The sequence below is a fragment of the Meriones unguiculatus genome, chromosome X (assembly GCF_030254825.1).
Source record: "Meriones unguiculatus strain TT.TT164.6M chromosome X, Bangor_MerUng_6.1, whole genome shotgun sequence".
In the NCBI taxonomy this organism is placed as follows: domain Eukaryota; kingdom Metazoa; phylum Chordata; class Mammalia; order Rodentia; family Muridae; genus Meriones; species Meriones unguiculatus.
The window spans coordinates 31,552,440-31,578,142 of record NC_083369.1 but is presented as its reverse complement, the minus strand read 5'-3'; the positions used below and the strand labels follow the sequence as shown (position 1 = coordinate 31,578,142).

The 25,703-nt window shown below is 41.7% G+C and overlaps 1 protein-coding gene and 1 long non-coding RNA gene across 2 annotated transcripts in view; one reads left to right on the top strand and one right to left on the bottom strand.

Moving 5' to 3' along the window:
- Nucleotides 1-3,516, bottom strand: part of LOC132650142 (uncharacterized) — a 63,135-nt gene extending 59,619 nt beyond the window's left edge. Inside the window, exon 1 of the long non-coding RNA XR_009588528.1 lies at nucleotides 1,025-3,516. This is a non-coding gene — a long non-coding RNA (uncharacterized LOC132650142). The remainder of the gene's footprint in view (nucleotides 1-1,024) is intronic.
- A 9,530-nt stretch (nucleotides 3,517-13,046) lies between these two features.
- On the top strand, nucleotides 13,047-15,659 carry LOC110565605 (F-box/LRR-repeat protein 17-like). The gene has a single exon (XM_060375646.1). It carries the CDS (start codon nucleotides 13,434-13,436, stop codon nucleotides 14,442-14,444), a length of 1,011 nt encoding a protein of 336 aa, XP_060231629.1. The 5' UTR covers nucleotides 13,047-13,433; the 3' UTR covers nucleotides 14,445-15,659.
- The last annotated feature ends 10,044 nt before the right edge of the window (nucleotides 15,660-25,703 follow it).

The following is a 25,703-nucleotide window of genomic DNA, read 5'->3' as shown; positions in this document are numbered from 1 at the left end:
TAGGATCCAAAATGCTCAATGTAACTCTCCTAGAGGTGATGAGGTAATGTGGGCTCCTATGGCTATGGCTTCGATGGACTGAACTGTGGAAAGGGAAAAGACAAGATAGCTCTGCCCAGGCACTATGTGAGGATGCAGAGAGGAGTCAGAGGTGCTGATAAATGAATGTGTTCAACAAAACAACCAGATGCAGAAAGGCAGATGGTTCAAGTTTAACCTCAAATAAGTAACCACATTTAAATTTGTGTTTTGTGTAATTTTATGTATGTGGGGCATGAAACTAGAATGGGTACCATAAAATGGGAAGTCAAATCCTTAAAGAGGTACAAATGAATAACTCTTTATACAGCGCCCAGGAAAGTACTAACAGCAACAATCAGGGAGAAAGAAGGTGACAATGTGATTTGGACTTTGACTGATTAAAAATCAAGAATATGGAAATATGTCATGGTGAAACCTATTACTTTGTATGCTACCTTAAAATATCAAGGGAATAGAGTACTGAGGATAAAATGCAAAGAGAAAATAGTCTACTTTTGAAGCAAAATTAGTGGTCCTCTGTTGGAGAAAAAAGATATTATATTTGGGAGAAATTGGGATTCATGAAAATGGGAGTTGGAACCTGGCCATGCTTGTTACTGTCTAGAAGAACCCTTACCCTGCCATCTGTCTCTCTAACACCCACTCTACAGCCATCAGAACAATGGCACATGTCAAGTACAAACTCCCAAGGCAAATGACAATAATGGCAGACTGATGCCTTCCAGCTGCAGTAGCATACTCAGAGGTCTGTGGGATGAACTTTGTGTTCTAGGTTTCTGAAAATATGGCCCAGACCATTTTGTACTGCAGTTTTGCAGAATGGAAGAATAATATCCATGGCCCAACTGACTTATGGATATTTAAGTGTTCTTCATATGTGCCTATAGGAATTAAAATGTATATGGTTTGTCTTGAATATATTTGGCCACCCAAAATAGCAACTGTTTGTGAAAATACCAAATACACAATGAATACAACTTACAAAATCCAAGTGATGACTGAGACATTTGGAAGTTCTCCATCCAAGTTATTCAGAATTCAATCTGTGCTTGCACCTGGGTTTTGCTTCCTGGAAGATAATCAGTAGGTGTACATCCACCTGGAAAGGACACTGAATCTGCATGTGGATGCCAGACTTAAAGGGTATTATGCTTGCTTGACTGGCTGGCATGGACTATTTTTGTAAAAGGACCAAATTCACCCAGCGTTTCAGGACCCAATGCTGAGCCATCATCTACAACTATGCTTGCTTGACCAGCTGGCATGGGCTGTTCTTGTAAGGACCAAATTTACCCAGAGTTTCAGGCCCCAACGCTAAGCCATCATCTACAACTTGTGGCTCCAAGTACTGAAGAAACCATCAATACAAGGAAATTAAAAGCACAGTAACTGCATGCTGAGTTGTTTGAATTGCAGATCCCAGTAAACTGGGCTCTTCATTCCTCTCACCTCCACTCTCATTCTTAGAGTGTCTGGACCAGCCTTTCCCCCCAGAAAGTCCTTTTAGAGTGGAGAATTTGGTTGCAAGTCACCAATTTTACCTAGCTTGTTGAGCATACTAGCTTTAAGAAGAAACCTGTAGTCTAACAATGGCAAGTTTATTGTTTATTGAGGCTGAACATAATGGATACAGTGGAAATGTTTCAAGAAACAAAGGAAAAGATCGAGCTACTGAAGAATTTGTTAAAAGATGAAATTTAAATGTTCCCTGCTCTGCTACATCAACCCACAGAGTTCAGCTTGCATAAATATAAGTGTACATATGTACAAGTAAATGTATGTAGATGTACCTACTTCCAAAGCAGGATTTCTGAAGCTCTGGATTACGGCTGGTGTGGCCCAGATAATTCTTTTAGTGAGGAGCTATTTGCACATTTTAGCAGGTTTAGCAGCATCCTGGAGCACTGTCCACTAGTTATCAGTGAATATACTTCATTCCAGTTGTGGCAAGAAGGTCCAAATGTCAAGAGGAGATGGTGGTAGCAGTAAATATTATTACTAGGATCAAAGCTCTTAATTGATGATGATAATAATCAAGCTTCTGTGGAATGGTTTCTGTGTTCACTTTTGTATATTTTAGCACATTAAAATGACAAAAATGGGTATATGGTTCTTTCAAGTATTCATTTTTATGCCAATAAATCAGTGCTGCTGTTGGATTCAGTCAAAGAAGTGTCTGGTAACAGTTACTGCAGAGATTCTTTTCTTTCTTTTTTTAATTTATATTTTTATTAATTACAGTTTATTCACTTTGCTTCCCACCTGTAGCTCTCTCCCTCCTCCCCTACCAATCTCATCCTCACTTCCTCTTCTCCACCCATGCCCCTCCCCCAGTCCACTGATAAGGGAGGTCCTCCTCCCCTTCCCTATGACCCTGGTCTATCAGGTCTCATCAGGAGTGGCTGCATTTTCTTCCTCTGTGGACTGGTAAGGTTGCTCCCCTCTCAGGGGGAGGTGATTAAAGAGCCAGACACTGAGTTCATGTTAGAGATAGTCCCTGTTCCCTTTACTAGGGAACCCACTTGGATACTGAGCTGCCATAGGCTACAGCTGAGCAGGGGTTATCTAGGTTATCTCCATGAATGGTCATTGGTTGGAGTATGAGTCTCAGAAAAGACCCCTGTGCCCAGATTTTTTGTTTCTGTTCTCCTTGTGGAGCTCCTGTCCTCTCCAGGTCTTACCCACTTCTTTCATAAGATTCCATGTGCTCTGCCCAAAGTTTAGCCATAAGTCTCAGTATCTGAGTTGATACCCCGCAGGGTAGAGTCTTTGTGGTAGGCCCTTTGTGGTAGGCTCTATGTCCTTTTCCCTGTTTTCTCCCTCTTTTGATGTCCATCCTCTTTCTCTTTCTGAATGAGGATTAAGCGTCTTAGCCAGAGTCTTCTTTCTTGATTAGTTTCTTTAGGTATACAGATTTTAGTATGTTTATCCTATATTATATGTCTAATACCCACTTATGAGTGAGTATATAACCTGTGTGTCTTTCTGATTCTGGGATACCTCACTCAGGATGATCTTTTCCAGTTCCCACCATTTGCCTGAAAATTTCATGGTTACTGCAGAGATTCTTAAGTGGCCAAAGTGTTGAGAGTATGTGATTGCTGAATTCAAGCCTTAAATGAGACATGCATATCACCCCCTCCATGGGTCAGGGAACTCCATGGAAGAAAGTAAAGAAAGACTATAAGAGGTAGAGGAAAGGGTGGAGTGGTATGGACTGAATTCTCTTTTGGACATGACATAGCTTCTGCAAGCCTGAAATCTCAGCAGCTGTTATTATCTGCAGAATATTGGGCCCTTATCATCTGTCATGGAGAGGATAGAATGCTCACAAGCCACATACCCATTCCTGAGAATTTTTGGAAAGTTAACAGTTGCCAGGGGCTTGTGAAATCCTATGGCTCCCTAAGGATCTTTAGGTAGTTAGTGCTTTCAGAGAGTGAGATGCATTTACTTCCCTGGTGTAGCCACTTCTAAGGTACCTATGATTCTGGATTTAAGCCCTTAGCACATGCTCCTCTAGGAAAAAACAAACAAACAAACAAACAAACAAAAAATGAAAAACATGTATTGACAAAAAAGTCCTGAAGATAGAAGAAAAACTACCTGGGGATTGGGTAGTTTCTACTGGTAAAGAAAAGAAACAGGGTACCTGGAGGTGATGATGACAAAAATGCATGGACTGGTGAGATCTGTTAAATATCTCCTCCATGCATGTTCTTCTTGGTAACCTTAATTGAAATTATGGGTTGACAAAAACAAAACAAAATAAAACAACAACAAGAAACCCTAAACCACATGAAAATAAGAGTAAGACTAGTTGAGAAAAATATTAAGATCAGGAGGAATGCAAGTGGGCACAGCATAAGAATGGGACATAGTAATGATTAAAACACATTATATGCATGTATAAAATGTTACAAAAATATATTAAGATAGCAGCAACCTATCTCCTTCCAGTGTGTCAGGATCCTATGTTTGTGACTCACTTTCTAGCATGTGCCAGGTCCTGGGACAGATCCGTAGAACTATAAAAATAACACAAGTCAAAAGTAACATGATCAGTGGATGAAGAAATAATTTCGTGGTTAACAGTACATACTGCTCTTACAAAGAACCCACATTTGTTTTCTAGAACCCACATGGCACTCACTCACTGTTTAACTCTACTTCTATCTAGCATTGTGATTCTCTTTTCCAGCTTCCATAGGTACTGAACACACATGGCAAATCACTCAGATAAAATAAAAGTAAGTAAAATTTTTTAAGTGACATGAGCCAGGCACAGTGGCACATGCCTGTAATCCCAACACTCAGGGAGGCAGAGGCAGGTGGATCTCTGTGAGTTTGAGGTCAACCTGGTCTACAAAGTGAGTCCAGGACAGCCAAGGTTACACAGAGAAACCCTGTCTCTAAAAACAAACAAAACAAAAAGTGACATCATCATCTGCAATCTGCATAGGAAATATGACAGTTCATTAAAGATCTCAACAGATGTGTCCTGTGCATGTGCTCCTGTTCTCCTTCAAGAACAGAACTCAAATTTCTGCTGGGTTAACTCCATCCACTCCTGCCCTTGTCCCCACTAAGCTCCTTTGCTCCCCATACAAAGTCAAAGCCTACAGTCATGCTGCCAGCTGGATCTATCCTCGCTCACTGGACCCATACTCCCAAGCAGTTTGTTCCTTCTCTAGTCAGAGACATTAGACTCACATTGCCAAATCCACCCACCCCTGCAGCCTTTTCAGAGAGAGGCACTGGACCCAAATTTACAACTCTACTGACTCTAACTACTTACCATAGGATCACATGTCCCATGTCTGCCTTTCAGCTCTCCTTCTGCCCCTCTTCATATAAAGATCCTAGATACAATTACCAACTTTGCTAGAACCCTTTGCCCAAGGAAAGTCCTGAATACCTCTCCCAGATTCTTGAAGATTAGCTGTGGGAATCTTTTAATTTGAAGGCATTCAACCTTAGTTATTGCTGGGCTGAGCCAAAACTGCTTCTGATATCCCATTTGAACATCAACATTCAGTTTCCCAGAGACTGAATCCTAAATCCTGTATAGCTGATCTACCACCTGCCTGGAAAGAAAGCTTCAGTAGTGGAGACAAGATCTCCTTACCAAGAAAGCATACCAATGACCTAACTCTAGATACTTAGATCTGATCATAAATACACAAACATAAATAACCAAAATAGTCTGATAAATATTAGCACTCCAACATTAATGTAACCCAGTAATAGGGGCTTAGATGGCATAAATGATTTCAAGACAGTAGTAATAATCATGATTGAGGAACTAAAAAAGATTATGAGTAAATTCCAGAATAAAGACTGCCTAAATACAATTGAAAGATATAATGAAAACAGCTTGGCATGGAAATAAAATTTGATAGAGAATGTTTTAAAAAAGGCTCAAATGAAATAAAATGTGAAATGAAATTTTCAGTACTTCAAACAAAAATCGAGGGGAAAGCCTCACTAATAAATTGGACTAAGTGGAAGAGAGAATATTGAGTCCTGAGGTAGAGGAATTGGAACATTCAAAGAAAATGTCAAATCCAAAATAAATAAACACAAGAATGAAACATGCAGGAACTCTGGAACACTATAATTCAAAGAAAATGTCAAATCCAAAATAAACAAACTCAAGAATGAAACATGCAGGAATTCTGGAACACTATGAAAAGAACAACTCTATGAATAATAGGTAGAGAAGAAGAGACTGAGGTCAAAGTCACAGGAAATAATTTCAATAAAACCATAAAAAGATAAACTAAAAATAAAAAAGAAGCTTATCACTGTCCAAGACAGATGCAGAACACCAGATAGGCATGACCATAACAGACACTCCCCACATCATATATCAGTCAAAACACTAAATACACAGAACAAAGAAAGGATACTGAAAGTTGTAAATGAATATCAATTCATATACAAATGCAGATCCATCATAATAAGAGCAGGTTTTTCAGTATAGGCTATGAAACCCAGAAGAGATTGGACCATTGTTACACATGTTAGGAAGGACTGCAGACATCAGTTCATACTACTATGTTCAGAAAATATAGTCAAAGAAGAAAGTAAAACTTTCCACTATAAAAACAGATGTAAGGAATTTATGAAAGTCCTGAATACCTCTCCCAGATTCCTGAAGACTGCCTGTGTGTATCTTACCACTTACAACTAACTAAGCTCCATGGAAGATGATGAAGGGAATACTCAGATCTGAAGAGAAGGTTTCACATGCCCAAGAAGGCACAAGGGTTTATCAGTTCCAGAAAACTTAATCAATAGAAGTCAAATGAAACACCACAAAGCAAGAAAATGACAAGAATGCACATTCTTTAGTAATAACTCTTAATATTTGTGATCTCATCTCCCCAAGAGTCACAGACTAACAAACTGGATCATAAAACAGGATCCATCATTTTTGATACATCTAAGAAATGCATCACACTAACAATGATAGGTTCTACCTTAGGGTACAAGGATGGAAAATGGTGTCCAAAGTAAATGGGACTAATAAGAAGTGTAGTTCTTTTTTTCTTTTCTTTTCTTTTCTTTTCTTTTCTTTTCTTTTCTTTTCTTTTCTTTTCTTTTCTTTTCTTTCTTTTTTTTTTTTTTTGAGACAGGATTTCTCAGTGTAGCCTTGGCTGTCCTGGACTCACTTTGTTGATCAGGCTGGCCTTGAACTCACAGAGATCTGCCTGCTGCCTGTGCTTCCTGAGTGCTAGGATTAAAGGCATGTGTCACCACTTCCTGGTTTGTAGTTCTTTTAATATCTGAAAAAAAAAATAGAGTTAAAACCAAAACCAAACAGAAGGGGTAAAGAGAAATAATTCATACTCATAAAAGAAAAAAATAATCCAACAACAGCATTGTCTTAGTCTGGTGGTTCTCAACTTGTGGGTCACAGCTACCCAACAGCCCTTTCATAGGGGTCATGTATCATGATATTCAATATTTCATGATGTGTGGACATATGATATCCTCCATATGATTCATAACAGTACCAAAATTACAGTTATAAATTAGAACTGGAAATAATTTTATGGTTGGGTATCACCACAACATGAGGAAGGTTGAGAACCACTGCCTTACTCAGTGTTTTATTGCTGCGAAGAGACACCATGACCAAGGTTAACTCTTGTAAAAAAAAAAAGCATTTAATTGGAGCTCGCTTACACTTTCAGAGGTTTAGGTCATTATCCTTATGGTGGGGCGCATAGGGGCATGTTGGCAAATATAGAAACTGAAAGTTCCAGATCTGAAGGTAGCAGGAAGATAGAGCAACTGGGCCTGGCTTGGGCTTTTGACAACTCAAAGCCCACCCCAGTGACATTCCTACTCCAACAAGGCCATACTTTCTAATCCTTTCAAATACTGCTGGTCCCTGGTGACTAAGATGGAAATCTATAAGCCTATGGGGGGGCCATTCTTATTCAAAACACCACATTTCACTTACTGGCCCCCATAGGCTTATAGCTACAATATAATGCAAAATGTATTTAGTCCAATTTCAACAGTCCCTACAGTCTGCCATAGTCTCAACACTGCCTAAAACCCAAACAAGTTCAAAGTCTCTTCTGAGACTCAAGGCAGTCCCTTAGCTGTATCCCCCAGTAAATTCAAAATAAAAAATCAGATCACATACTTTCAACATGCAATGGTACAGAATATACATTCCCATTCCAAAGGAGTGGAAAGGGAGCACAGCGAGGAAATACTGGATCAAAGCAAGACCAAAACCAGCTGGGCAAACTCCAAACTCTGCATCTGTATTTCTGATGTCAAAGTGCTCTTCAGATTTCCTACTCCTTTCATCTTTGTTGACTGCAACACACTTCTCTCTCTTGGGCTGGTTCCACACTTGGTCAGCAGCTATCCATGGCAGGTATCCCATGGTTCTGGCTTCTCCAACATCTTGGGGTCTCCAATACAATCCTTAATAACTTCACGCAATGACCTGTCTGGGTTTCCATGCAGGGGCACCCCTGATACAAGCTTGGCCTCAGCTGCTTTCCTTAGTCACAGAGGAAGATTCTGTAACTCCTTTCTTGTATCCTTGACTCTAAAGCTAGAACCACATGGCCAAAGCTTTTCAGTTCTGCTTGCTGGGGTTGGAACATGCCCCCCTCTTTCAATCACATCTACATCATTTTTTCTTTTCTTTTTTTACTGGTTTCCTTCACCGCTTACACTTTTCTTTTAAATTCCTTTTCACAACTTGGAAGCTTAGCTGGGTGGAGTCTTGCCCTGAGATCACCACACCTTTTATATATTTAGGATTAGTTCTTTCTTTAAACAGTTTTATCTCCTTGTGCACTGGGCTTAGCTCCATTACACATCCCATCCCAGTGCTTCTTTTCTCCTCAAGCTGTACATTTTGTATTTTTTTCTTGGTCAGCTTGCTCCTTCCTTATTGTAGATATGCACAAGAGTGACCACTAATAACCACACAGCAGAGTAAATACTAGGCTGTTTTGAAATCTCCTCTGCCACTGCAACCAATACCAAACTTTTCAATTTAGCCCCAGGAAAAGCTTTTCGACATGGGCAGGAAGCAGGAAAATATCACAAGAACTGCCTGTAAACCTCTTGAGCCTAGCCATTATAATCTACATTGCTCTCAGAACCACTGTCTTCCATGTTCCTACTACTGTGGCCTATTAAACTCCACTTTAAGTGTTCAACTGCTTTCCTAGTCCAAAGTCCCAAAGTCCACATTCTGCTGTCAAGTAGCAAGGTCAGGTCTGTCAAAGCCATGCCCTGTTCCCTGGTGCCAACTTCTGTCTTAGTGTTCCATTGCTGTGAAGAGACATCATGACCATGGCAACTGTTATAAAAAGAAAGCATGGGGCTGGCTTACAGTTTCTGAGATTTAGTCCATTATCCTCATAGTCAGTAGTATGGCAGTATACAGGCAGACACGGTAGCCCAGAGTTCTACAGCCAAATTGTAAGGGAGCAGGAAGAGAGAGCCACTGGGCCTGGCTTGCACTTCTGAAACCTCAAAGCTCATCCTCAGCCTTACACTTTCTCCAACAAGGCCACACCTCTTAATCTTTTCAAATAGTGCTGGTTCCTGATGACTAAGTATTCAAATATATGATTCTTATTCAAACTACCACATGTATAATACTGAACATATATGCACCAAACAAAGGAGTATCCTATTTCATATAAGGAACACTATTATATTTAAAACAACAGATCAACTCCAACACAGTGATAGTGGGTGATTTAAAAATCTCATTTTTAATAATATGTTATCTGGAAAAATCTACACTGAAAACAACTGGAGTCAAAGGACATCAAAAATTAAAGGGACATCTTTCTCTAGAATCTAACCAGATGAGTCCTTCTGATTCTTCCTTCCATGATTCTCCTCAATCCCCAGATCTAACCTGGGTCTCACATCCAGTACACTGGTCTAGTCTTGCCACCCTTGCCTGCACTACAACCAACCTCTAGCCTTCTGCTAGAAGCAGTCCTTCTTGCCCCTGACCCACAGTGCCACCCATACAACACTGAATCTCTCCACCAAGCCAGATCCTGCACACCCTACCCCACTGTCTACCTGGGTAGTAAGTCTGCTTGGTCCTCTCCTCCATACAACCTCCCCAACACCCCACCATCTACCCCAACCCTCCAGTCTTGGTCCAGGATGCACATCCTGTACAGAAATCCATTCCCTATGTCCATCTGATTACATCCTCCCAAAAGCTATATTCAACCTGTAAGCTAAACCCAACCTGCTTGCTCTGTCCATACTACATATAGAACTAACTAAGGACATTCATATGTCCATTTTGCATCACAAAACAATCATCTCATTACAATACAAACCATGTATGAGGTCAAGACAGTGTTTCTCTCTAACACTTACCAGTCTTATAGACATTTTCTCCAAGAACAATTACATAGATGAGTTCCAGGACACACATTTTAAAGGAACAATCATAAACTTCATTAAAAGAAATCAAGGAGTTTAAAAAAAAAAAAGCAGCTCAGTAAAACTTAAAAAACACAAACATGAAGTTGACAGCAATAAGGAAATGAATGCAGAATTTTAAAATGTAATTAAAAGGACAAGCTGAAAAGAAGATGGAATTGAAAAAAAATCTAATAACACAATAAGAAATTTCAAAGTGAATGAATTAAAGAAAAGATAGATATCAGGGCTCAAATGGAAGATCTAGAAGAAATAAGCAAAGAATATGAACTTTTTTTTAAAATACAAAGAAAAAATATATAGGAAGTGTAGGACAGCATTCAAATTATAGGCATAGATGAGGGAGAAGTTCAGGCCAATGGCATAGATCAAATCTTCAACAAGATCAGAGAACAAGTCTGTAATGAAAGTTTTGGTTTCTTTGTAAACTCAGTTACATAAATATGTTTTTGTTTTAAACCCAAGTGTGGGATTTTAGTTGGGTTATAGTTTGTCCACATCTGTTAATTGTCTTGTGTGGGGTGTGGCTTTTGCCACCTGGTAAAACATGCCACATGTTTTACACCTAGTAAAACATGCCACATGTTCAGCATGGAAAGGGATGTGTCTAGGTCTCTGAAGGTATAAATTTGAGACTCCAGAAAGAGAGGTGGTGGCATTTGGTGTTGGTGTGTGGCAAGTGGCAGTTTGGAGAGACCAGAGAGATGGAAGGTGAGGTGGTTTGGAGCAGACAGATGGAGAGAAATGCTTTGTGGCTCAGCAGCTTAAAGAAGACTTTCTGGCTGCATCTGCTATTGGTGGAGCAATTGGTATAGTACTAAAAATCCATAAATCCTAAACAGCTGGGAGAAGTAATGGGATCCTCTCTCCCCACTAACCTTCTCTCTCCCACGTTAGATGTGGGAGGTTGGAAGGGAGGTTGAGGCCTAAACACTCCAAATACAAGTACAGTTTTAAAGATGAATGCTACACAAGTCCACAAAGCAAGGAAAGTTACACCCATACAAATAGAAGAAGTGCACAGAACATCAAATATATAAGACCAGAAAAGAAAATACCCACAGCATATGATAGCTAAATCATCAAGAATACAGAACAAAGAAAGTGTATTGAAAGCTGCAAAAGAAAAATGGCAAGTCACAAAAAAGAAAAACCTATCAGAATAACAAATGATTTCTCAATGGAAACTTAGAAAGCCAGAAGATCCTAGAGCTAAAACACACACACACACACACACACACACACACACACACACACACACACTACCACCACCACCACCAACAACAACCTAGAGTAATGTGCCCAGTGAAAATATCTTCCATACTGAAAGAAATTTTTTTTTTCATGATATAAACATCCTGAAAACTTTATATCCCACAAACAAAACCTAAAGAAACTATAGGAAGCTGTATTTCAGGCTGAAGAAAGAAGTGAACACTGCTAAGAGACTGTGGAAAGAAACACAAAACTCGAACCATTAAAGCACAAAGTAGTGAGAATTTAATACTACACAAAGCAACAATACAATGCCTATAGTCAGCACAGACTTTTAAGTATTAACTTTAAATATCGATGGTCTCTCCCCAATCAGTGGACCTGGGAGGGGCAAGTGAGAAGAAGGGGGAGGGAGAGTAGGGCTAGGAGGGGAGGAAGGAGGGGCTTATAGGGTGATACAAAGTGAATAAACTGTAATTAATAAAAAATAAAAAAAAAGAAATTGAGATCTGCTCTTGCAGCCCTACATATCCAGAGTTGACTCTGGGCATACTGTCCTTGTACATATGTGTAGACAGAAACACGGCCATTTACAGCATACCCATCTGGACCCCATCTTCAGAACTTCAGAATCTTAAGGTCTGAGATGGGACTTTGGCATCTGTATGTAACCATATGTCCAGGGATGGGGAAATGACTCTATCGGTTAAGTGCTTGTGGAAGGTGAGGATCTGAAAGGAAAAAAAAAAATAAAAAAAAAAATATATATCGATGGTCTCAATTCTCCAATTAAATAACAGACTAGCTTAATGGATCAAGGAAAAAAAAATTCATCTGGGTGTTGCCCACAAAACACATCATAAGGTTTTAAAGCTAGGCACTGCCTTAGAGCCAAAGGATCGACAAAGGCACTCTAGTCAGATGAGACAGGTGACAAGGAAGCAAGTGGCATTGCTGTTCTTATATATGACAAAATATACTAAAGTGAATGAGAAGAGATAAAGAAGGGTACTTAGTTATAATCAAGAGAACAATTTACCAAGAAGGCATTTCTATCCTAAATGTATAGCACCAAACTCTGGTGCACCTAATTTCATTTAAAAATGTACTGATGGACTCAGAGTCAAAGACTAACAGCAACCTGTTAATTCTATGTGAGTTCAATGCTTTTCTTTCTTCAAAAGACAAGGCATCTGGACAAAAGATAAACAGAGAATCATGAGAATTAAATGGCATCATACATCAAATAGACTTAAAAGATTTCTATAGAATATTCCACACAACCCCAAAGGACACACATTCTACTCAGCCACATAAGGAAGGTTCTCCAAAACAGACCACATACTGGGACGCAAAACAAATCTTTATAAATTCAGAAAGATTAAAATAATACTGCGTATACTATCTGATCATAATGCAACAAAGCAGAGGGCAGACAAATCTCTAGTAAATAGATGAACTCATGGGGATTAACATCATTTAAGAAGAAATCATGAAAGAAACGACATTTACTGGAACTGAAGGAAAACGCAACATGAAACCTTTGGTATACATGGAAAGTAGTCCTGTGAGGAAAAATTATAGCTCTAAGTGCCTACATTAAAAGTATCAGAAAAATCAGCCCACCTCAGAAGAGGCTTGAGGCTTCAGGCCTCTAAGGAACCTCTGGTCAGGGGGGCTGGGTAAATAAGCAGGCTTTTGCTAGTCTGACAACCCAACCAGGTAAGCCACCCCTCCAACCCCCCCTCATCCCCCGCACCCCGCTCCCCTCCGTCCTTCATCACCCCCCCTCCGGCGCGCCCCCAAGGCCGGCTCCGCCCCCTCTTGGAGTGGGTGGTGTGCTCCTGCGGCTTCTGTCGTGTCGCAGGCACACGCGCCGCTGGCAGAGCCGCAGTTGAAGTGGTCTGAGCAGGACTGGCGTTGCCCCCACTACTGAGCAGACTGACCGAAGCAACTGGCCTAGCGACCCACTCGCTTCCTCTCTCCATCTTCTCTCCTGGCTTTCGGAGCCAAAGTATGTAGCTTGCATCTGGCCGCCTGGGTCCCCAGCAGCTGACGCCCACCCGCGTCGTCGAGTGTATCAGGTGCGCAGCTCGCGGAGGGCTAGCGGCGGGCACAGGCCCAGCCAGCCCACGGTCTGCAGAGGCCCCAGGAGCCCGCCTCTCGGGCCTCCATCCCACCAGGTCCAGGTAGCCCTCCTAGGGGCCGTCCATATGGGCCACTTTCTCTCGAAGGAGGCTCGTAACCGTCCCAGCCAGAAGAAGCCTCGCTGCTGCAGCTGGTGTCGCCGCCGCCGCCCTCTCATCAGACTGCCGGGCCGGGCCACTACCAAGGCGTCCCCCCAGGCCGCGGGGTCTCGGAACCGCGACTGCTTCTTCCGCGGGCCATGCATGCTCTGCTTCATCGTGCACAGCCCCGGCGGGCCCGCCCCTGCCGGCCCAGAGGAGGAGCCGCCGCTGTCGCCGCCGCCGCCGCTGCCGCCGCGGGACAGGGCCTACGCCGCCGCCCCCTTGCAGCCTCTGGAGCCGCGCTACGCGGCCTTGGCTGCTGAGGACTGCGCCGCCGCCGCCCGCCGCTTCCTGCTGTCATCGGCCGCCGCCGCCGCTGCCTCCTCGGCCTCTTCGCCCGCGACACGTTGCCGGGAGCTGGGTCTGGCCGCCGCCGCCGCTTGGGAGCAGCAGGGCCGCAGCCTCTTCGTGGCAAGCATGGGGCCTTTGCGCTTTCTGGGGCCGCCTGCCGCCGTCCAGCTTTTCCAGGGGCTGCCGCCACACGGTGAGCACCCTTTGGCCCCCGAGATAGTGTGCAAGGTTCAGGAGGCCGGGATTCCTGACAGCACCTTCTGCATGCAGCCCCGCGGCGGCGGTGGAGGAGGAGAAGGAGGAGTAGGAGGAAGAGGAGGAAGAGGACCTGTGGGAGGAGGTGCCTCGCTGTTGCAGCAGCTAGATGCAGGATGCTGCCATGCCCCAGAGCAGTCCCCGCCAGGGCTCGGCTCCAGGCCCACCTCTCCAGCCTCCCAGAGTTCCCTCCTAGAGGCCGCCGAAGACGTACTCCGAGCTGGAGGCATCGCCCCCTGGTCCGCCCAGCCGCAGCTGGAAAGCCGTGACGCGGACTATAAGAAGCTTCCCGAAAACCCCTGCAGCTACTTTAGGGAGTCGCCCCCTGAAACCCTAGATATCAACCAGCTGCCGGGGTCCATCGTGCTTGAGGTGGATGTGGATGATTAGGCCCAAGGATGCCATTTTCCCCCACCCCACCCCCACCCTCCTGAGGCTTTCTCTTTCCTCCCGCTGTGCACGGAGGAGTGGGGGTCCCTGAATGCCAGGGGTCGCCCGAAGGGGATACTGGAAAGCCAGTAGGCCCCGTGCTTAAGGCTTGTTTTGAAGTAGAAAAGCTTGGAGTCTGCTGAATGCCTTGTAGTAGATTAGGTCTGTTTCCACAATTCAGGATTCATTTATTGCATTAGCAAATCCCGACATTAGATTTCTGTGGAATAAATATACGCACACTTGAGCAATTTATATTTGGTGGGTAACAGCTTTACATATTGATGTTTGAAAGTTTCCAAACTGTTTTCAGGTTTGATAACTGCTACTTAGTGCCAATAGCTTACAATTAAGCATGTACCATGATCAGTCACTGTACCAGAGCTTTATATATACAATCTCATGGATTTCCTCCATTTGATGCTGTGAGATAAGTCCTGTCAATATTTACTGTATTCAAAAAGAAATGGACATTCCAGTATTTTAGGACAGATGACTTAACACCGGTGAGCCAGGAAGAAGAGGACTTTTCGTTTTTTCTTGTAAAACAAAGTTTAGATGGGCTTAAAGGGGTTGAATGACTGGTTCAAGGTCACACCCATTAAACTAAAGAGCAAATGGAGGTCTTGAACTAAGGAATTTTGGCCAGCTTGACTTGAAAAAAAAATATCTCTGTTGTTTATGCTGTTGTTTTTCCTTCTTACTTCCTTACCTTCATATGTAATGGATTACCAGAAGTCAGAAGTCTTTTATGTTGGGGTTGGGTGTGAAGAAGTGAAGTGCCTGGTAGGAATTTTGTGTCACTGTCCTTTACTGAGTAAAATTTCCTGCTTTCTCAGAGCTACAGATAAACATTGTGATAGTTTGTATTACATTATGAACTCCCTTTCACCCTATATTCTGTCTTTGTTCCCTTACCTTTTCCTGGAGGTTAAAAGATAAGAACTTGGTTTTTCAGTGTGGATGGTATTTAAATAAGACTAGCCAGAAATAATCTTCAGGAAAATTTGGCTACTTTCATTGTTACTGAATTAACTGCCAATGTAATTGTAAATGTTACTGTCACATCAGTGTACCTTATTTGATTAGACTTTAACATATGTGTAATTGTGTGTTTGGATGTATTTTACTGTGATATTGATGTTCTTGTGAACAATACAGCAAAAGACTGAACAAGTTTCTCATTTTCTTGTGTCAAAACGTAAAGATTTAATTAGTATGGAGTTGCATTTGCTGGGGGAATAATTAGTTTGTGTGTTCAGGGGATGAATTTTGGGCAAAGGAAATCTTCTCAAGTCCTATAAATCACAGGATAATACAGATCAGTGGTTCTCAACTTGTGGGTCACGACCTCCCCAAACCTTTGGAAAACAGATATTTACATTATGATTGATAACAGTAGCAAAATTATAATTATGAAGTAACAATAAAAACAACATTATTGTTGGGGGTCACCACAACATGAGATACTATAAAAAAGGGTCACAGCATTAGGAAGGTCAAGAACCACTGATATAGATAAATAAAATATCAGCAAAAATATCAGAAAGAGCACAAATAAATGAATTAATGATACAACTAAAAATTGGAAAAAATGAAAATCAAGTCCAAAACAGCAAGAAGGAATAAATATCAGAGCAGAAATCAATAAAATAGAAAATAGTGAAAAGAATCAACAAATTTAAGAGCTGGTGCTCTGAGAAGATACACAAGGTTGGCAGGCTATTGGCCCAACTAAGAAAAACAAGGCAGGACCCAAATTAACAGAATCAAAAATGAGCAAAGAAAAGAAATTAACAACAAACACTATAAAGAAATTTAGAATATTATAAAAAAAAGAATACTTTAAAAACTAGTAATTCCTAAAATAAATACATGAATTTGAGATTCAGTGAAACTACTCAAATTAAAGCAAAAATAAAACAACCTAAACAAACAGACCCATAACAATGAGATCAAAATAGTAATGAAAAGCCCTCTAATTAAAAGGTGCCCAGGCTCAGGTGGATTCAGAGCAGAATTACATGAGGTCAAAGAAGATCTATACCCTATCCTGCTTAAATGTTTAAATAAGTAAGTAAGTAAGTAAATAAATAAATAAAGTGTGCATCCCACCCCACCCCCCACACACACAGAGAAAGAAAGAGAATGAGAATACGTCTATGAAGCCAGTATCATACAACCAAATCAGGAAAAGACACAGCAGCAAAAAACAAAAACAAAAACAAAAACAAAAAGAACCTGCAGGCCCACAATTACTCATCACTGCCATGTTACTTCGGGTTTTGCTGCTGTCTCTTCAGGGTAGCGCTGCAGGTGGCAGGACTTTCCCACCCTGCGAACTAGCCTGCCCTATGGCTCCTTGGAAGCACAGCTCTTTTTCTGGAAGCCGCACAAGACCCCACCCAATGCCGGTGTCACTGACTCACAGCCCTCTGAAGTGCCTGATGATTGGGCAGCCATTAAAGTCCCTGGAATGGAGTCTACTGGCTTAGTGGCCAGCCATGGGGAGTTGGACCCAGGGTCCTTTCTGGACAGGGATTTGGAGTGAAAGGAGGAGCTACTGAAAGATTAAACTTCTGAGCATGGTAGTGTACTTCTACACCACACAGAACAGATAAGACACCAAGCAGACATCACCACTTCACAGGTGACTTGGGCACTGAGGGGTGTGTGGTGTGTACAACCAGAGCCACCACGATGATGATTTCAAAGAGTTCAATACATGTTAAACTTGTTTTGAAATTCTATTTTATTTGGGGTGTTTACGCCTTTTCCTCCTTTCCAACAAACCTTTAACCCTAGGAAAGAGAGAGAAGGTTAGTAGGAAGAGGGGGTGCAGGCCCCTTTATTTCTTACTGGTTGTTTAGGATTGATGGGTTCTTTTAGGGGATATACTATAATCTCCATCAATAGCAAAGGAGTCTCATCCATTTTTCTCCTCCAAGCTGCTGCACCAGGCAACATCTCTGGTCTCTCCAAACTGCCACACTTTCTCTTTCTGGGCTCTCATGTTTATATCTTTCAGAGTCTTAAACCACACCCCATTTCCGTGCTACATGAGGCAGGCTGTTACCAACTGGCAAAGACCGAGCCCTGCAGGAGGTAGTTATCAGCTGTGGACAAACTAAAGCCCAAACTAAAATCCTACAGTTGGGATTAAAGCAAAAACATATTTACATAACATAACTGAGTTTGCAAAGAAACCAAAACTTCCATTACAAATACACTCATAGATGATGCTGTGAATGGGCCTCTGGACTTCTGTGACAGCTGTCACATATGGCCTCCTATTGATGAAGACAAAGGATGCTGTCTACTCCTCTGAGGAGTGGGCTTGCGAGCCTGGGCACTCCCACTTGCCATAGCAGCTTTGCTTGCTGCTAAAGACGCCATTAATGAACAGGATTCACAGAATTGGCAGTGCAACAACTCCCCCAGCTAGAACAGACCCTGCCTGCACCCAACAGCTTGACAACAACCAGGGTAGGGGACATTCACAAAGGAAGCATTAAGTGACTTTTAGAAATGGTACAGCTACTTTGTCCTTTTATTATTATTTTTTCCTTTTGTCTCACTTTCCCCACAGGTACAGATTTGGGGTATAGATGCCTCTGCACTCCAACAAAAGCACAGTGTTGTAGAAGACTGAGAAGCTAGTTTTGGGACTTATTACATACTCCCATCCCATTTTCAGTGTTGTAGCTCACCTACCTGCTTGGCTGAGAAACATGCATCTGGAAAGCCCTTGAGGACTGGTGCTGGCACTGGGTTCTAAGATAGTTCTCAGTGATGGAGTGGATTTATAAGAGAACTTTACTGTGTCTTAGTCTTGGAGAGACAGTTTATTTTGGCCCTGAGTGAAGAAGGAAACCCACAGGAACCAGGGGATTGTTATTTGTGGCTCTCAGCGTCAGCAGAACTGGCTTTGGTCTAATCCTATGGGAGGGTGAGAGTTTACGGACAGGTTGGTAAGGGACTTGTTGATCTAGTAAGTCCCAGGTAGAAAGTACACATTTGTACATTGCAAAGCAGGCCTTTTCCCAGCAGGCTTTAGCTTGTTCCAGCCTGGTAGTTCAGGTTAGAAGGTTATACTGTGTTCTCTGTGTTTTTCTTTAAAAACAAATAACAAAAGGCTAGGTGGAACAAGAACCATATCAGTGGGAAAATTTTTCTTCTGGATAAGGGAATTCTGCAGCTTTCTTTTGTGCTAAGTTCCCAAGAGTCTGCCAACTCTTAGGCCAGGAGAAGAGAGTTTGAACAGGCCTGGTAACCCTGGGCCTTCTGTGAGTGGAGGCCTAAGTCTGATGACTGGTAGAGATAGAGCCTCTTTCACCTCTGCTCTTTGTCTATGCCCACAGGTGATCAGTGGTCCCTGCCCATCCTGAACACAGTCTGCAGTCTCTATCTCCTTGCCCTCTGTAAGCAGATAGACTGAGGGAGTTGTGTGTCCTGGGCAAGGCAGCCTCATAGCCTGGCTCTCACAGTATTTTCTCTCAAGTTTGACTATGTTTGTTGTTTGTGCATTTGTTTATTTGTTTGTTTTAAACTGACCACCTAGAATGAATACCTTGGTTATCTGTGCTTTTCATGGCTGCCAATGCCCATAGCCTAGTGGAGGCTCACTTTCTTGTAACAGCCTGTGTAAAGGGCTTTTGGAAGGAGGTGATAGCCATCTCCAGCAGGCCCTTAGGAGCCTGGTTATTGTTGTCTGCCTCTAGAGACCCAGTCATGTTTTGACAGGAAAAAGGAGCATAGAAGCGGCTGAAAGATACATTTCCTATCCAGTCCGGCTCATGTAGAGAGTTTGGTTCTTGAGTGACATTCCTGGACAGATTGGGACCCAGACATGCACCTGCCCAAGATCACCAGGGCTCTCTGCAGACACCTTGGAGCCACAAGTGTGCACCCTCCTCAGCCAGGCTCTAGAGGGTTAGTGGGTAGCCCACAGGGGCTTGGGTTGCTGCCACTGTACACCTTTCCCACTACCTTCTTGTTAAAATCTCAGACACCTCATTGAAGCGACCCAGAAAAGAATAAGTTTTCCCCAAACGAACTCCTCTTTAGTTAATTGATGTTGTGGTGGGACTCACTCTTTCCCTTCCCATGATGACAGAGCCACAGTCTGGTTCTTGCTGCTTTAGGCCATCCTGACGCTCAGAGAGAGTACCGGAAATAGTGAGTTGGGTCCGGGGAAACTTGACTCAGTTGGGGAGGTAAAGGGGAGAAAGGGTTTGGCAGCAGGCTGGGTGCTATGGTCAGATTTGTAGCCATCACCACATTCTTGTTCAAGGTACATCACCTCTCGTCAGTTATAGTGAATATGTTTATTTTTTTTTCAACGCAGTTTATTCAGGAACCTTGAACAATCATCTGACCCTGGGGAAAGCCAGCCCACAGCTTAAATAGCCTCTGGGTAGCCAACCCAAGCGTGCCACGTGGGCAATGCAGATAGGTCCACATACATGGAAGCAAGCCAGATCCTCAGCCTTAGCCAAATGTGGAGTTGTTCGTGACAGAGAGCACTCACCATCGGGAAGGTGGAAGGCGGAAACCAGCTCCATCTTTAAGGCGCGGCATTACGCAGCTCTCTGCAGTTCCCCCTTTTTGTTTTAGACGCATCAGGCAAGAGTAGAGGTCTGATCTCTGATATTAGAAATAAATTGGGACTTTGTACTGATGTTCATTTAGGTGTCATCCACCCAAAGAGCATCAGACCCGTCTGATACCTTTTTCTCAGAGGCGGGACCTGGGGCATCAACCCGCATGCAATCAGACATGCTCTTCTCTGGGTCCAAAGCGGCTGACCCTGAGTGCAGTGCTTAGCCTCGCATCCTGTTTATTTTAAGCAATAAGATTCAGCTGCTCAGATACCCCTGGGCAGTCTGGGTGATGCATATCCTGTGCTGTGATTGTTCTGAAGACAGAGTGGCCCTAACCACTGTGGGAAGCCCTAATAAAACCAGCCCCAAACAAAACACTAACAACAACAAAGAAAAAAAAATAGATTTTTTTTCTCATATAATATATCCTGATTATAGTTTCCCCTCCCTGTGCCTTCTGGTTTCTCTTCCCTCCCCTCTGGATCCCTTTATGTTTCTCATTAGAAAAGAACAGGTTCCTAAGAGATAACAATCAAACATGACAAAATAAAATATAATAAGGTAAAGCATTCAGTTTCTTAGAAGTTGCTAAAGCATGCACAAGACTTCTGTATGTCCAAGTCAAACCAAATTCCAATATGGAGAGGATAGGTGGGCATAAAGTACTGCTGCTAGCTCAGGAGCAGTAGGCAGCTGGGAGAAGGGGAATCAATTTTCTTATAAGCTTTGGTAATTCAAACTCACTCTAGTTAAAGGCCACACATTTAAGAATATTTGGGTAGAACAAACTAGATTTTATGAGCTTAAAACAAAACAAAACAAAACAACCCAGCTGGGTGCAATGACATACACATTTAATCCAATCCCAGCACTCAGGGAGGCAGAGGCAGGTGAGTTTGAGGCTAGCCTGGTTGACAAATCGAGTTCCATGGACAGCCAAGGCTACACAGAGAAATCCTGTCTTGAAAAACAACAACAACAAAATACACAAAGTTTGAGGATTTGAAAAGGGAGGTGTCTGGGATTAGTTGGGAGAAGGGATGGATATCATAAAAAAAAAAAAACATTACACAAAATTCTCTAAGAAATAACAAAAATTTAAAAACTCAGGAAAATGACCCTAGCATTGGTGCAAGGCACATGATTAATATAGAAAAGCCAATGTATTCCTATATTCAAGCAATTAACAATCAAATGTTACTATCTAATGATATACACAAAGACACATTCGGGTGAGAATGAAAATGGTATGTATAATTGAGGTAAGAATAGGGCTGAAAAAAACAAGTGCGATTTAAAGAAATGGAGAGATCCATTGCCCTGAGGTTAATACACTAAAGACTGTTAAATGCAAACTTTCCACATATCACATGTCAACGAGAATATGGGTAACATGATCGGTGAAACCGAGAAGCTGATTGTAAAGTTCATACTGAAAAGGAAAGCACGAAGAATAGCCAAAGCAACACTTGAGGCAGAAACACCAGAATAGAGGATAAGATACAGCCTGACTCTTGTTATTCTACTTTAGGCATTGACAACAGGTCATCCTGCTAAAAATCAAACAGAGGCCACATAGGGTAATGCATACCTGTAACACACAGCAGTGAAGAGACAAGAAAATCAATACCTGTTTGAAATCAGCCTGATCTACACAGGAAATTGCATGCTCTCCAAGGTTGCATAGAAGAACTCTTTTTCTTTCGCTTGCAAAATACATTTATTTCTTTATAAAAAACTGGCCTCGTAGTCAATGAATACTTACATTTTAAAACAGAACCTAATTTAGTGAGAAAGAATTCAGTGCAAACTAGAAACAACTTACAAAGTCAGATTTATACAGAACACCAAAAATAACAAATAGACCCACTAAAATAAGTAAGAAACAGAATTATTATAAATAGTCACTGTGTTTTAAGCAGGAATCAATAGAAGCCTTAGGAGTTAAGGACTTATACAAAGTAGAAAAAAATTACACCTAACTCCAACTAAAATATGCACACCTAAGGAAGATAAACAAGAAAGAGGTCCAGGGGTAAGATGATTAATCCTCATCTAGAAAGACAAAGGGGATGGACATTGGAAATAGGAGAAAACAAGTAACAGGACAGTAGCCTACCACAGACGGCACCTGAAAGACTCTACCTAGCAGTGTATCAAAGCAGATGCTGAGACCCATAACTAAACCTTCGGCAGAGTGCAGGGAATCATATGAAGGAAGGAGGAATTTGTATATCCTAGAGGGGACAGGGAGCACTACAAGGTCCAAATATATCTGAGCACAGGGGTCTTCTATGAGACTGTTTATCCAACCAAGGACCATGCATGGATATAACCTACAACCCCTGCTCAGACATAGCTCATGGTAGCTCAGTATTCAAGTGGGTTCTTTAGTAAGGGAGACAGGAATTGCTTTTGACATGAACTCATGAGTTTCCCCTCTCCCCTGAGGGAGGAGCAGCCTTGCTAGGCCACAGATAAAGACAATGCAACCATCCTGAAGATGCCTGATAAGCTAGGGCAAGACGGAAGGAGAGGAGGACACCCCCTCTCAGTGGACTTGGAAGGGGGCAGTGAGGAGATGAGGGAGGGAGTGGAGGATTTGGAGGGAAAGAGGGAGGGGGCTACAGCTGGGATACAAGTGAATGTATAAAATTATTTAAAAATAAAAAATATTATAAAAAAAGAAAAGAGATTCTTTTACTTAAATAATAAACAAGCACATAATAATATGCTCAGTGGTATCAATGCCAGTAAGTAAGCAAACATTTTAAAACACAATAAACCACTGCATGTTTATTAAAATAGAAAATAGCAAAGTGACAGGTTCCATTAGTTTTTGTGTATTGTTGCTGTGAGAAGATACCTGACAAAAGCAATTGAAGGAAGTCTTGAGTTAATTTTGGTTTACACTTTTGGTGTACATTTCATCATGTCAGAGAAATTATGGTAACAGGAGCTTGAGGCAGCTAGTCACATTCTCTGCAGTCTGCAAGTAGAGAAGGATGAACACTCAGCTTGCCTTCCTTTTGTGAATTCTGTTTAGGACTATTGCATAAGGAATGGTACCACCCACAGTTGGTGTGTCTTAGTATTTTGACTAACCTAATCTAGATAATCTCTCTAGAGAGATGACCCAGAACTGTGCTTTCTAGGTGCTCCCAGATCATGTCAATTTGACAGTCTGTATGAATGAGCAGAGTTAATCTAGTTAACTGGCAAAGGGTGTACCAAGAGTGAATAGATACATTGAGGAGCTGCAATACACAATCTTGGCTTCAAGGAAATTAAAGTTGTGCAACCAGAACACAGAATGATTGAATGGGACTCGAGGTCCAGGTGCTGGCAAGGCTGATGCAGAAACATTACGATGAGAGGTGGTGGCTCAGGTAGTAAAGTGCCTTCTGCAAAGGCATGGGGACCCAGGAGCCAAATGAAAAAGTGGGCATCCTCATGCACTTTTTTTTTTTTTTTTATCTCTAGCACAGTGTGGAGGTTTCAGAGACAGGTTTATGGGATTCACTGGCCAGTCAATGTAGACAGCATATGAATGATCAGTTCAGTGAGACCTTGTATCAAAGATAAGGTGAAGAACAATCAAGAAAGACACTCAAAAGCAACCTTTCTTTGCTAATGTAGGAGCATAGACTTTCATGTGCATGGTGCAAGTCTACACACATGTGCATCAACATATACCAAACACGCGCGCGCGCACACACACACACACACACACACACACACACACACAGTAACGTAACTTTAAGGCTGGGACCACTTTACCCTATCTCAAATAGAGAAACTGTGAATGATTCCAGCATAGAGGCACATAAATATAGAACACCAAGTAAGGAGAGACAGAAGGAACCACTGTAAGGTCAAGATCAGGCTGCTATACACAGTGAGTTCTAAGTCAATCTAGGGTAGGCAGTGAGAAACTGCCTCAAAATTAAAAAAGAAGGTACAGCCACATTGTAAAATATTTTGGCAGTGTCACAGAAATATAACTACACACCTATCAGATGATCCATTTATTCTATTCCTACATTATTTACCTAAAATTCATGAAATATATATATATGTATATATATGCATATACACACACATATAGACTTGTGTATAAGTTTACATATATATATATATATATATATATATATATATATATATATATATGTAACTCTATTGAGTCTCCAGGTAATGAACGTGACTGAAAAAGCTCAACAAGTGTGGGTATTGTTATACTTTGAATGTGAAATATCCAAGATGCTCATGTGTTAAATCTAGGTCCCCAATTGGTGATGCTCTTATGAGAGGTTTTGAAACCTTTTAGACTGAAGATCAGCTGTTAGATACTAGGATATATGGGTGGGGCTTAAGGGCTTACATACTGGGTTTACATACCAGTTTTTTTTTTCCTGTCCAAACTGAATGCCTTTTTTATCTAATCACATGGATGAATAAACTAAGCCACCAATTTTCACTACCACAGACACGGTGCTACCTTTCAGCCTTCTCCCCAAAAGTAGACAGTATTCCCTTCAGCTGTGAGCCAAAAGAAATTCTTTCTCACTTCATTTGCTTATGTCAGGGGTATGGTTAAGCAATCTAGTAAGATACTACAGAAAGTTCTTACCCAGGATGGAGGTTGTTGCTATGGTAAATCTGTCTGTTAAGTTCTTTGGCATTTGGAACTGATTTATGTAAAAAATGTATATGGGTTTGGAACTTCAGGCCAGAAAACATTAAAATTCTACAAGCAAAGCTTAATGGGCCATCTTGATGAAAGCCTCAAAGGCCAGAATGCAGATATAAATATCAGCAGGAAAGGTGATGCTCAGAGCCATTGAGGACTAACAAGGGCTCCATCATGAAACGAGAAAGAAGACACTTGAGCTACATTCTAATGAACAAGTTATCTGTGTCCCATTTGTTGTAAAAATTTAAGTAAGACTAAATGCTGAAATAATGGGCTAATTAAATGCTCAATAGAGAAAATGTCAAGAACACAAATCATTTACGACCTGGGGGAGATTTGGGTCAGTGGGTCAAGTGCTTGCCCAGCTAGTATGACCACCGAATTTAGATGATCATTATGTAGAGAAAAGTCAGGCATGACAGTACTGTAACTTAGCACTGAGTGGAGGAGACATGCAGACCATGGGAAATTGATATTCATTCTAACCTAATCTGTGATTTCCAGGTTAAGTGACACACACCCACTGTAAAGAAGGAAACTAAGAGGACCTGACAATATCAGCTTTTGTCTTTCACATGCACTCCAAATAGAAAGCACACACCACACACACACACACACACACACACACAGAGAGAGAGAAATACATATAAAATGCAAACACATACACATTGCATATATAAACACTCTTACGTATGAAAATGTCAGGAAGAAACTCATTGCTTTATATTTTAACCTGTCAATTGTAAGAAAAATAATCAAGAAAATCACCTTTAAAAAGGAACAAAAAATCTCAAATAGAAGATACAGGGAAAAGATTATTGTGGGGCCCAAGTTTCTGGATGCTCTTCCTGCCAGACAAACTGTCACCCTGTGAAGGGTAGAAAACCTAGAGAGAAAAGAGGGTCATTATTATCAAATGCGACT